Here is a 12,471-nt window from a genome sequence, read left to right on the forward strand (position 1 = left end):
TCCGTGTACTCCAAATCTCTGCGTCTGCTCGGCGCGCGGTTGCTCCTCAGTCGGAATCTCATCCAATCTACTGATACCGATGTTTTCTCTTACGCGTCCGTTGATGGAGAGCGCTCCTCGACGACGTCGACGAGAGACGTGAGGTCTGTCGCTATTCCGGTGCTGTCCTGCCCTCTCCAGTGCCATCTTTGTTATTGTGAAAAGGCTCACTGTCGCTACCGTCGACGCCGCTGGAACGAGTTTTTCGTGTGATCGGCCGTCAGGGAATCAGCGCTCGGTTTTGCGGAAATCTGTAGAATTCGCGGAATCCTACCAGTCGCCTCCTCCGACGAGAGTCGACTGAGACCCTCGAGCCGGAAGACAGTTCACGACTTCGGGAGCTGCTTGTCCCGTGAGCGTGAGTTACTCCACTGAATTTCCAAGCTTCCTCGCGGGGAAATCGGGAGCCCTCAAGGACTCAAGAAGCTTCCTCGACTGATCCAACTTTTCAATTTCGAGGCAAGTCCGAAGTATTGGGGTGAGGCCTCTGATTCGAACGAGCTGTGGTCCCACTGTTAATTACCCGGCAGTTTCTTCGTGGCAGAGACTTTCCGCCCGTGATTCCGTTTCGTTCATGCAGCATGACATGATCCTGACCTGAAGAGTCGAAGCATATATACGCACCCCTATTCTGGAACATTTCGAAGCCCTAGGGTTCCGTCCTGTACTTCTTAGGTCGGGCTGTGTCTCGGTCAGCTATCTCGGTCAAATACGCGAGGAATATCTCCCGCCTTATATCAACTTTAACAACATATCTTTCTGGAATCGACAGTGGCCGAATGTCAGCCAATGACTGGTGGCGGACTGTTTGCCTCCCGGATTTCGTTGCATCGAACACTAATTCTTCCCCGCGGATTGTCCTGCCTCCCCGTTCCCTATATCGATGCTAACACGACATTTGCTCAACACAGCAAGGATGACGGGCGAAATCGCGATTCTCTCCGTGTCAGACAAGACTGGCCTCCTCGATATGGCCAAAGCCCTGGCCCAGGCTGGCTACAAGCTGGCCGGCTCCGGAGGGACCGCCAAGGCCATTCGCGACTCTGGGATGGAGATTCGCGACATTTCTCAAATTACCGGACACCCGGAGATGCTCGGTGGCAGGGTGAGCGTGATCGGAGCCAAAAAAATCCTATTGCTTCGGAGTATCAGGTTCTAGAGAATCTCTAGAGCTCGTACATTTATTGTTGTGTGTCCCCTTCACGCATTTAGGTGAAAACCCTGCACCCAGCAGTCCACGGAGGAATCCTGTCCCGGAAAACCGAATCAGACATCGCTGATATGCGGCGGCAGAACTACGAATTCGTATCGGTGGTCGTGTGCAACCTGTACCCATTCGTCGAAGCGATCTCCAAGCCTGACGTCACCATCGCTAAAGCCGTCGAGGAAGTCGACATCGGAGGCGTGACCCTCCTGCGCGCCGCTGCTAAAAACCACGAAAGGGTTACGATCGTCTGCGACCCGTCGGACTACACGGCTGTCGCCAACGAAATTTCCCGTTCCCCTACGAGAACGACGTCACTGGAAACACGGAAGAGGCTCGCCGTAAAAGCTTTCCTCCTCACAGCCAAATACGATGCGAACATCTCGGATTACTTCCGCAAAGAATACATGCAGAACGTTCAACACCTGCCACTCCGTTACGGGATGAATCCGCACCAGAAACCCGCTCAGCTGTGCACGTCGGCCAACGAGCTGCCTCTGATGGTTGTCAACGGATCCCCCGGATTCATCAACTTGTGCGATGCGCTCAATGCATGGCAATTGGTACGGGAGCTCGAGCGAGCTCTCGGCTTGCCCGCCGCCACGTCGTTCAAGCACGTAAGTCCCGCCGGAGCGGCTGTGGCAGTGCCGCTGAGCGTCGATGATGCTCGTCTCTGCATGGTCGAGGACCTCCACAGCCAACTCAGTCCAATCGCTTGCGCCTACGCTCGCGCTCGAGGTGCTGACAGGATGTCTTCATTCGGGGATTTCATTGCCTTGTCGTCAACGTGTGATGCAATCACCGCGCGAATTATTTCGAGGGAGGTTTCCGATGGAATCATCGCTCCCGGCTATACTCCCGAGGCGATGGAAATCCTCCGCAAGAAAAAGAACGGGGGCTACTGCGTGCTACAAATGAATCCAAATTACGAGCCCGGTAGGTGATACGTGGCCCCAGTCAAAGACATTAAACTTCGAAAATTTCCAGGATGGATTGAGATGATAATTATAATTTTAATTATTGATAACATTGATGAAGTACAATTTGTCGATTCGTTCAGGCGACATGGAGATCCGCACCTTGTTCGGCTTGACGCTTGAGCAGAAGCGCAACGATGCGCGCATCAACAAAGAGCTCTTCAAGAACATCGTTTCGAAGAACAAGCATCTGCCCGAGTCTGCTATTCGAGACTTGATCGTCGCCACGATCGCTCTAAAATACGCCCAATCGAATTCGGTGTGCTACGCAAAGGACGGTCAGGTCATCGGCATCGGAGCCGGTCAACAGTCTCGGATTCATTGCACTCGACTCGCAGGCGACAAGGTCAACAACTGGTGGCTCAGGCAGCATCCAACGGTCAAGAAGATGGTATTCAAGAAAGGGGTGAAGCGAGCCGAACAGTCCAATATCATAGACGTTTACGTGTCTGGAGTTTTTGGCGTCGACATGCCCGCGGATGTTTACCAGAACTCTCTCGAGAACCCGCCAAAACAACTCACAGACATCGAGAAGCGGGATTGGATTTCGAAATTGAACAGGGTTGCGATTTCATCGGATGCTTTCTTCCCCTTCCGGGACAACATTGATCGGTGAGCATCAGTTCTGTGACCGTCGATTCCAACTTTTGGCTGCACCTTCCGAGCTCCACTCGGGGGCCTTGAGATTCTCTCTCCGCAATCGATTTCGCCGATGAGCGCAATATTTCTTTCAATCGTATATTACTTTCTAGGGCGAAACAATCCGGCGTTGAATATATAGCGTCGCCGGGAGGCTCGACGAACGACGAGGGCGTCATTCAGGCTTGTGACGAACACGGCATCACCCTCGTCCACACGGGACTCCGTTTGTTCCATCACTGAGAGCTTCATATACCAACAGTGAATAAATGTTGAAGCGGGACAGGTGTTGTGTTATCGATCGGTGGTCGAAACATTCCTCGTGACGTTTATAAAGGATTTGAGCTCCGATTTCCACCCTCATGGACATCCCATGAGGTCGGTAATTCGTGGGAAAGAGTTCATTGTCTATTCATGTGATTGGATTCGATAAACTCGATTGTTGACTCACACGGATCCGTCGATCCATCGAACCTCTCCAAAACTACAGTTCAATCCGTCCTGGCCCGGATCATTTCGAGGCGATCACAAAGAAATGTATTTCTCCTCTCATCCGGAGCTTCATGATCTCAGCTCAAGGGTCTATCATGATGGGACCACACACGCCCATTGTGTTCGAGGAGCTTTCGAAATCGTTGAGAGAAGTACATTATTTTCAGAAGAATTCAGCTCAATGCCAGAGGCGATAAATCGCTCGATTTGTACAAGTCCTCATTGAGAGGGCTGATTTCAGAGCTCCAAAGAGTGGACAGGAGGCAGTTCGTCGTAGATACTGTCCTCATTTTTTCAATCACGCTTGCGTCAGCGAGTGGATCAATTTCAGAGCAGCCAATTGTCTGCCTGTCGTCCAGAAACCGACGCGTATCCTGAGCCGCGATCAATGCCCGGCTATGGGAGGATTCCCCGGAGCAACTCCCCGTCGAGTGAGCGGCGAGTCCGTCAATGATGCAATTGGATTCCGCATCAGCGAAATCATAATGATGCAAATTTGCGTGAGAATTGTGGAGCACCTGTTTACAGAAGACAGAGGCGAGCTCTCCGCAGCGGAGCTCGCCGCGCTGGCCCGAGAGTTACGCTCGGAGCTCTTATTTAACTTTCCCAAAGAGAGGAAGAGCTTTAGCACAGATTGAAAAAGCGCGGATTATCACTCTAGGTGGCCAGATGAGGCGTTACACGTGACCATCTATCGCTTGAACCTGTCCAATTTCGTTGCAACTCAAAGCTAATCTGAGACAGTTCAGACTCGCTCACTCAGTCTCTCGCTGAGCGGACGAATTGCATTGGGCTGTGTTCCTATGCCTGGAGCATTGACATGTCTCGAGGAGATAGCCATATGTAGCTTTCTCGGCTGTTCCTCGATACTGTGCGATTGAGAATGTATTTTCACTTCGTGCTGCGAGATAAATAGAAAGTTCTTCTTTGCAGTCGTCCAAACTGTTTTTCTCGTCGAGAGAACGAGAGGAAATATTGGGAGAAAATTCCTCAGGCGCCTTCAAGTTTGCCGAGTTCGAGTTCCTTCTGATCGAGATCAAAGCGCCGCGCACTCGAATCCAGGGTGGCATCCCAGCGATGGTGGTGCTGGTGATCTCTCAGATGATTTCAGATGATCTGAGGTGATTTTCTCCGGCGACTGCATGCGAACAACGGATCACAATCGATTCAAGTAGCCGCTTCTCGCCCTCCGACGACCGCGTATGGCCATACTCTGAATGAAAGCCGCTCTGCTATTCGACTTTCGTATGCTCGATAGTGAATCCTGTTCGCTCAGGAACTCGTTGAATTTCCTCCTCTGACCCGGGAATACTCCGCGTAGAGGAAATACCCCTGCCTGATGTGAAACTCGGGGCTATTTTGACTTGAGGCTTCCCTCTATGAGGGACATAGTATTCGGTGGAAAACTGACGCGCCGACGCTCCGATCACGAAAGGCCAATGCGCGGATGGCAGAAGTAGCTCAGAGTGAGAACCGAGTTGTCGACGGTAATTCGTCGCCGATCTGTCAATCCTCAGATCATCGAATCGATACTGTTGTTTCAACGATCGCAGAGCAAACAAGTCTGGGTCACGACAGCCGAAGCCGGCATGAGCCTCGGAAATATTTTGACAAACAGCCCACTACTCGGAAAATAGTTTGTGGAGTACACGACCGATCGGAGGGAGAGCAGAGACTAGCGAATCGGCATGTCCAAGAAGCCAGAAATAGACGGCCACGAGACATCTCGTGGTACTGATTCGCACCATCTCGCGCGATTACAGTCCCGTCCGAGTCAAGAACCGCTAGTCAACTAGTGGTTCAGCTCGCTTGGAAGCACCCGGAGACTTGAAGCACCGAATTAGGTACGCAAGCATCGACGAAACCAGCAGACTGCTCCACCAAAAGAAAGTCGAGCCCCGACGATATGGAGACAGGGAGAACTCCTCGGATTTCCGAGATACCCCCTCAATTTCTTCCATGGAGCGCGGAATCGACTTCGCTTCTTGGGAGAGAATAGTTCCAGAAAGCTCATACAAGTCATCTCTGATCTGTTCCCAATTCATATCGCTCGCACCGCGAATCGGTAATCCCTTATCGGTACTCAATTCAGCATATGAAAAGAACTTGGGGAGTAGGTTTCATCCGTCAGATGGGTCGCGGTTGTGCGCCGACCCGCCCGGAGTGCTATATAGTCGAGGAAGATTCCGCTGTTTACATACTACTAGCCATATTTGAGCCATAAATCGTATCCACAGAGCGGTCAACGACGGCCGGCATTCAGGCGGCTGGGTCGGTCGGTCGGTTGGTCAGTCAGTCAGTCAGCCAGTCTTCCCGAAGTATTGATAGTTATCTATTATCTTCTATTGCTCCTTGCCGCGAATTTGTGTACGCAGGGCTGATGCATGAGTTGTATCGTAGCAAACAAACTCGTGGGTGGACTCTCTGGCGGCGCAGCGGCCGCATCGGCAACGACCAGCGAAAACGAAGAGGTTCGCCCAGATGGACCATGATGACCACAGAGGCTCGTAGGCTGCGCTGAGACCCGTTCCGCACCCAATGGAACTCGAATAGGCCGACTAGAAGTAACTGCGGAGTAAACTGCAACCACCGCTGTCATCTGGCTAGTCATTACATTTTCTCGTGTGTGACAGCAGTTGCAAGACGATGAAGCAAGATATATGTTTGTTTGGAGAGGCCTCCGAGCGACTCGTGACTCGGATGGGCTCAACCGATGTCTTCTCAGGGACAGGAGCGTCGGCAACCCGAGGAATTGACGACACTTCCTCGATAGGGGGCTCACGCTGGATCCAGATACACCCAATCGGAGCGGCGGAAAGAAAACTTCCTCATAACCGGGTATTCCCGGCCCGCTGCTTCTACAGTAGCACCCGACGGGGTACCCGGCGCGGCCGAAGAAAATATATCTGGTGTTTCAACCTCGTTCTCAAGGTCGTGTACTCGATGAGGGACTCGGAATCGGGTTCGATGTCTCGCGAGGTATTCGCGCTAACACGATTATGAAGTTCGAAGTGTTGTTTGGATAAATCATCTCGGAGTCGCCTTCTGTTTTTCCATCTCGACCCGGCTCTACCGTCTTGTTTCTATCCAGCCTCCATTTTCTTGGAACCTCGAAACGCAAGAAACTTGATGTTCTTGGTCTGAAATGCCCGACATGAGTAAACTAATTCGATGATCGAGTCATTTCCGGAGAAGCTTTCCATCCTATAGATTAGGGTGGGCTTAGCCTATCCCCTGTTCGGGCTTCCCCGACTGGAAGTTGATGTCTGATACACCCCGTGCAGAACCGAGAAGCTCGTCTCCGAAATATTATAAATGAACTTCCTTTCAGTGTCACTTGTATCGAGGAGTATCTTTCGCTATTCTCGAAGGGTGGCTGCTCCCACTTTAAAGACTCGAGCCGCCGACTCTCTCGGTCGTTGTTTCTTTTCTTTTTCTCCTCGAGACGTCTGAAAACAATCACTCAGGCAGTCAAAGTTGTTAGCCTCTCCCTCGCAGGCTCTGTGGACAAAAGACCGAGTTCGGATGCATTTTTCTAGAAAGTTTTCCTTGTGGTCCATTTTAGTAGGATCGTATCGAGCCGGAGAGAAGTTTCTCGTCCATGGATTCTTGTTATCGACGGGAGTATCGTCGGTCTCACATCGAGTCTACGCGAATCGATCACGGATATGAAATATGAAATAATTCCCTATAGAATATCAAAAAAGTCTTCTCTTTCGATTTTGAGACCCGCCGAAACCCCCTAACATGGAAGCTCAGATGTCATTGACTCCGCGCCGTCGCGGTGTCTCTGATTCCCCGGCTCGCATATTTTCAGACCCAGGATTGGTATGGATCGATGTTATGGTTTCAAACGACGTGCCGTTCCAGATGAGCGTCGAGGAGCGCTCAGTGTCAGAATTCCTTCCAACAATTATCACCCTTTCGGGACCTGGCAGGAACAGATATCACTCACTCATTCGCTAGCGTTGAAGCGTTTCCAGGAGCTGGCGAGAATTCCGCGAACTGTACTCAGGCCCAGACTGCGTGTCTCTTTCGTGCAGATGACCTCTTGCTCCAGGCTGACTGACCGTTAATCCTCCCCTCGGTGTTGCTGTTGTGGAGATTCCTAAATGGAGATCATTGTGTAAACGAACACAATAAACTCTAAGTTTTCCGAGGGGAACCGTCACGAGCACTTTGATCGAGACGGCAATAATGACGAGACCATTCATCCCGCTTCTCCTCAAACGGTCCCAGATCCTCCCGATCAAGTTTCTCCTCCGCTTTTCCGCCAACCAAAAAGAGATCAATCGAGATGCATGCGCCATTTGTCCTTCGTATTTTTTTGTGGGGCAATGTCCACTCTGATTCCCCCTTCCATCATATCACAAGTTGAGAATTCACTTTCAGCTCTCGGAGGTATCCTCGCACAGTACGCGAATCCCGCTCCGGATCTCAGCCCGAGTCCATGCCGTAGGTGGGGGAATGAGGGGCTGTCGTCACAAGCCCGGGCTGAAAACCGAAACTGGGAGTGCATCAATTATCACGAACTTGTAACACTCAACACCTGAGCAGGATTCTCACTTTAGCCGATTGAGTGTCGGGTGGCGCCGTGTTCCTCGAAGCGGAGTCATAGTCAACCTCAATGGCATTCGAAACAGCAGCAGCAGCAACGCCACCAAAACAACCTCTAGATTCAGCATTCAGGAACAGCAGCAGCGACCCGGACGTTCTGTAAAAGCAAACACGGCTATTAGCTCCCATTATGGATGGAAGTCTTTCCGAGGAAATCAACAACGACGACGAGTGGTCCTCTCTCCGAACTTGCTTCCAGAGTCAGTCCGACTACGAAACGAGAAACACTCTCTACCGCCGCTAAAGATCCGTGACGAATTCGAAGCGAACAAATCAGCAACATCTCGCTTCTTCCCAGGTAGACTGGCCAACGAGCCCACCGCTAACCAAATGAGCCACTCTGCCAGGAGAAGAGGGACTGACACGGGAATTACACCCGGCGAATTTCGGCAGCGATCTCGCAGTGGCCGTCTACAGTCAAGTTGTGCTTCCTTACTCCGTAACCCTTCCTGTTTCTTCCCACTCGCTCACTGATTCGGTCGGCCGTTCAGCACGAGAATCGGGTCGCGGGGTCTCCGTTCAGACGTGAACCCAGATCAGCCCAGATCTCTCGTGTCGCACGAATATAAAACACTCGTGTGCATGCTTGTACGAATCGAAGATTGTACGATGTATAGTATGTATGTTAACCGGTAGGGGAGCCTGAATGATTCCTTCGCAAGGTTGAGGCAATCGAGTCCGTAATGGCAGCTCGGGTGCAGTAAAACCGGAGAGGGATGCGCGAGCACGTTCAGCGGTCGTCCGGACACAATGGAGGTCTGCCACAGCACCTGTCTATTTACCATCAAACAAGTCCCTACCACCCACCGAATTGGTGTCGTTCGTTCATCAATCCATCCATTGATTCAATGACACCAAGGAGTCGCCTCTGTTGACACCGCTTTGCTCCCCACCGCTATTAGCGGTCGTCTCTGTGAGTCTGCCGGCCGCGCCGCCATTTAGGGAGATCAGTCAATGCGCATCCTTGTGTAGTCAAGCTGCCGTCCCCGCCGCTGCCGCTCCTACTGTCCCCGAGGCAGGTAGTGGCGATGGTGTGCACCTTGTTAATGTAGATCCAGAACGAAGAGCAAGGCGACAACGAATGGCTTTGAGCTCAATTACATGAATTCATGCATGAATGCCGATGGCTGGGCAGACAGGCGAGTGGAGGATCCATTCTGAGCCCCTAGTTTCCCACAGGATCTCCTCTTCCTCCCCCTCGTTCGAATTTCCCTCTGCAATAAACACTTGTAGCGACTAAGGTCGGCCACTCTTCTGGTGACAGAAAGAGTCAGATTGTTAGTCATGTGGTGGCAATACCAGAGAACTCTGTGACATTCAGTGCATGGAGAAACTACGGCAGCATTCGAGAGCGGCACTAAAGAGGAAGAGCACGAGAATGAGGAGGACGACGAGCAGCGCGCCGAGAGCCAAAGGAAGAAGAAAACGACAGCTCGACGGACGGACAGATCACGCTGGCTCCTTTGTTCAACATCGACACCTCCGCATTCGCCCTTTGGGAAAAATCTCACAAATGTTTTACGCTTGCTTCACAATCCAACAAACCGCGCTTGTGGTGGGCGCTCTCGACATAAACAATCATAGACAGGCTAAATACATGTCGTTTACTCCAGGCCGACGATGAGCATGGCTCGGCCAGCATACGATATGTTCGTTCGAGGAGTGGAATCAGCATTGCTTCGAAACGAAGCAATCGGCATACCTTAGAGTTTGGCGACGCTGACGATAGTTTGCGATTCTCCTTTCGATCTCGACGGATCTCCCTCTCGAAGCAGGAGGGAAAAAAGAACAACCGTCAGAGGATGAGATTCTCAATACGACAAGACAAGAGTTTAATTATTCTTCAATCCCTGCCGTATTCTCTCTCCGGCTATTGTGAGACAGGAGGAAGAATGCGTGTGCCTCTCTAAATTTTCCTCGCGCTCCGCGGATTTTTCAATCAAACGAGGGACAGACAATGGCGGATCGACCTTTTGTTTGGAGCCCCATGGATGTCTTAATTGCTACTAAATTTTTCACTCGGGTCTTGGTGATCGAGATCCGTCGGTATCGAGCTGAGTTTCCCCTGAGCGTCTCAACCCCCTGATCACTCTAATTCGGCCCGAGTCCCAGACATATTCGTTGACACTTCCGAACGAATCTTTGGGGTTTCGTTACATCGAGACAATCAGCTCACATGACTCCCTTTGATTACATCGATTCATCCCTTCGCCGCCATTCCGCAAGTCTTCTCCATCTCGAACAACAACTTTCAAATTGAGTTCAGAATCTTCGTGTCGTCGACCAGCTGCAGCGTTGATACAATATCTGATGGTGAGTTACTCTGAGTGCAAACAAGGAGATTAGGCTCGCTCGACGTCACAAGGATCGTAGCGATCATGGAGCGTTGTTCAATCTTATTCGAAGCGCATTCGCAAATATTTCACGCTCACGTAGCTCGGTAGCACGAGATTGCACTAGCTCCCTATACGCCACCTGGCAGCTTGCCGAAACATCAGAAACAAGCAGTTAGTGGATAAATAGACTAACAGGATTTTCGAGTTTCTAACCGAGCGAACCGAATGTGTTGCTGTTCGAGAAAATCAAACAGCGAATGATCCCGGATGTTTGATCAACTCTACAAGGCAGGGAAGCTAGACTCGGCCATCGAGATTCCCGGCGTTATTTTTGTCGGCGATGCCAAGATATTGACGACAAGGCTCGTCCGATCTCCGAATCGGACGGTTTACGTCAGCATTCAAACGGTAGGACTTCAGCTTCAGAATCCCGACAGCTGCCAGACAACAAGTTCACGAATCGAGCCCTCTATGAGATGAACTCCAGTCCATTCTTCGAGTGTCCAGGCGTTCGGGCAACTGCCCGGATACTTGACCAGGCAAGCGCCGGATAGTTTGATGCGAACCACGAAAATCGGTAGTCCAGGAATCTAGGCTCGCGAAACCGAGGAAGTCCCTCGGGGGAGGACTCGAGTCGTGCGAATGCAACGGCTCGAGCTTCTCTGTGCGGTACCGGCGTTTTGTCAGAAGCAGCAGGGTCATTTCGATCGGTTAGCCTGTTGTTGTGATTGTCGCTGGTGTCGTAATTGTTGGCTCTGATGTTGTTGTCGCCGGCCGGACGACTGTGTCAGCCAGCTAGCCGGCCCTGGGATTGAGCGGAATTAGCATAACATGTGCGGACACAGTGAAGCTCTTGTCCGTATCCGATCCCGTCTCCAATATGGGCCGCGCCGTTGTAAGGTGTGGCGAGCTGCGGTCGCGGTATGCTAGTGCCTCTGTGTCTATAATGTGAACAGCGAGTGAGTGTATCCGAGCACCGCGTACTCTATTCACCTACACACAATACGAGTCACTCAAGTGCGAAATGTGACACAATAGCCAACATTATCGCGACGGACACACGAGAGGCGTCATCTGCCATGTTTGAGACGAATTCCTAATGAGATGTGAAATCAGCATCCGATCGCTGTTGCTCTATTCGGCTTCTGCGATCGCAGAGGACCGTTCGCGATAGTCCCGAGGAGAGGATGAGCAGTCGACTTATCGATCATCCCTTTAAATTATTGTCGCGAAATCGATTGGATTCCGGAACATCATCCCATCGAGATTCAATTTCACCCTCCCACATACAATTCTGTCTGAAAGTATCAACACATAGGGACTCCTCACTTCCATCAACACTCCAATCGACATAAATGATCATGGCTCGGAATCATGAGGATTCGGCGTATGGCGCCCTTAATTCGATCTCTCCGATGTCGGGGCAGATCCTCCGGGTCAAGGGCCCTGAGGACCACCTCCCATATGATTTCATGAGTGTCAGAGAATCGCCATGGACCCCCGGCGCTCCACATGGACCACTATGGGAACCTTGTGATCGACGGGAGTCGATAAATGTCCCGGGCTTACGCATGCAACTTCCGCAGCCGAACGTTAACGGCGGCAGACTCCAAAGCGTGTCGGATAATGTGCATAATGAGTCACGATAATAAGATGCACCCAGCGTGGTAAGGCCCGAACTTGTCGGTAAAAATCTGCCAGGGAGATCGGAGCGTGTATGTGGCTATCGCGTCAACTCGACGCGCTCTCAGTTGATTGTTCCTTGACTGAGGCGGCATAATCTGGTTGATAGGCGTACTGATCCCTGCCTTCCTATCGCCGTATGTCGAAGTACTGCTAATAAATGATCGAAGGATGGATATCAGACTACATCCAAGGATTGTGATCCCTGAGTGGTCCATGGGAGTTTTCCCGTGCGCATGCTGATTCGGGCTCTGCAAATGATGCCGATCATTGAATAACTAGTGGATGGAAGGGACCGGAGTTCGAATCTCGGGCGCTGTACGCCGAATTGAAGTAAAGCATGCAAGGAATGCTCGGATATGTAGATGGATCCATCTTCGAGGGAGCGTCTGCACCGCGATCGAACGCGACGCATCTCTACTACTCATCAGTGATCTCGGCGACGATTTTGTTATTCCAGAGCGGGTATATAGAATGAGAAAAC

General features: G+C 51.4%; 1 protein-coding gene across 2 annotated transcripts; it reads left to right on the plus strand.

The window, feature by feature from the left end:
- Positions 1-3,142, plus strand: LOC100908529 (bifunctional purine biosynthesis protein PURH). 2 transcript variants are annotated; one of them, XM_029112799.1, is made up of 5 exons: positions 1-498; positions 951-1,144; positions 1,252-2,179; positions 2,304-2,832; positions 2,973-3,142. In XM_029112799.1, exons 2-5 carry the CDS (start codon positions 956-958, stop codon positions 3,100-3,102), a joined length of 1,776 nt encoding a protein of 591 aa, XP_028968632.1. In that variant the 5' UTR covers positions 1-498; positions 951-955; the 3' UTR covers positions 3,103-3,142. The 2 variants fall into 2 exon arrangements, with proteins under 2 accessions (XP_028968632.1, XP_028968633.1); XM_029112800.1 differs by lacking the exon at positions 1-498 and having other exon boundaries at positions 944-1,144.
- The last annotated feature ends 9,329 nt before the right edge of the window (positions 3,143-12,471 follow it).

The sequence above is a fragment of the Galendromus occidentalis genome, unplaced genomic scaffold (assembly GCF_000255335.2).
Source record: "Galendromus occidentalis unplaced genomic scaffold, Mocc_1.1 scf7180000077527, whole genome shotgun sequence".
Classification (NCBI taxonomy): Eukaryota; Metazoa; Arthropoda; class Arachnida; order Mesostigmata; family Phytoseiidae; genus Galendromus; species Galendromus occidentalis.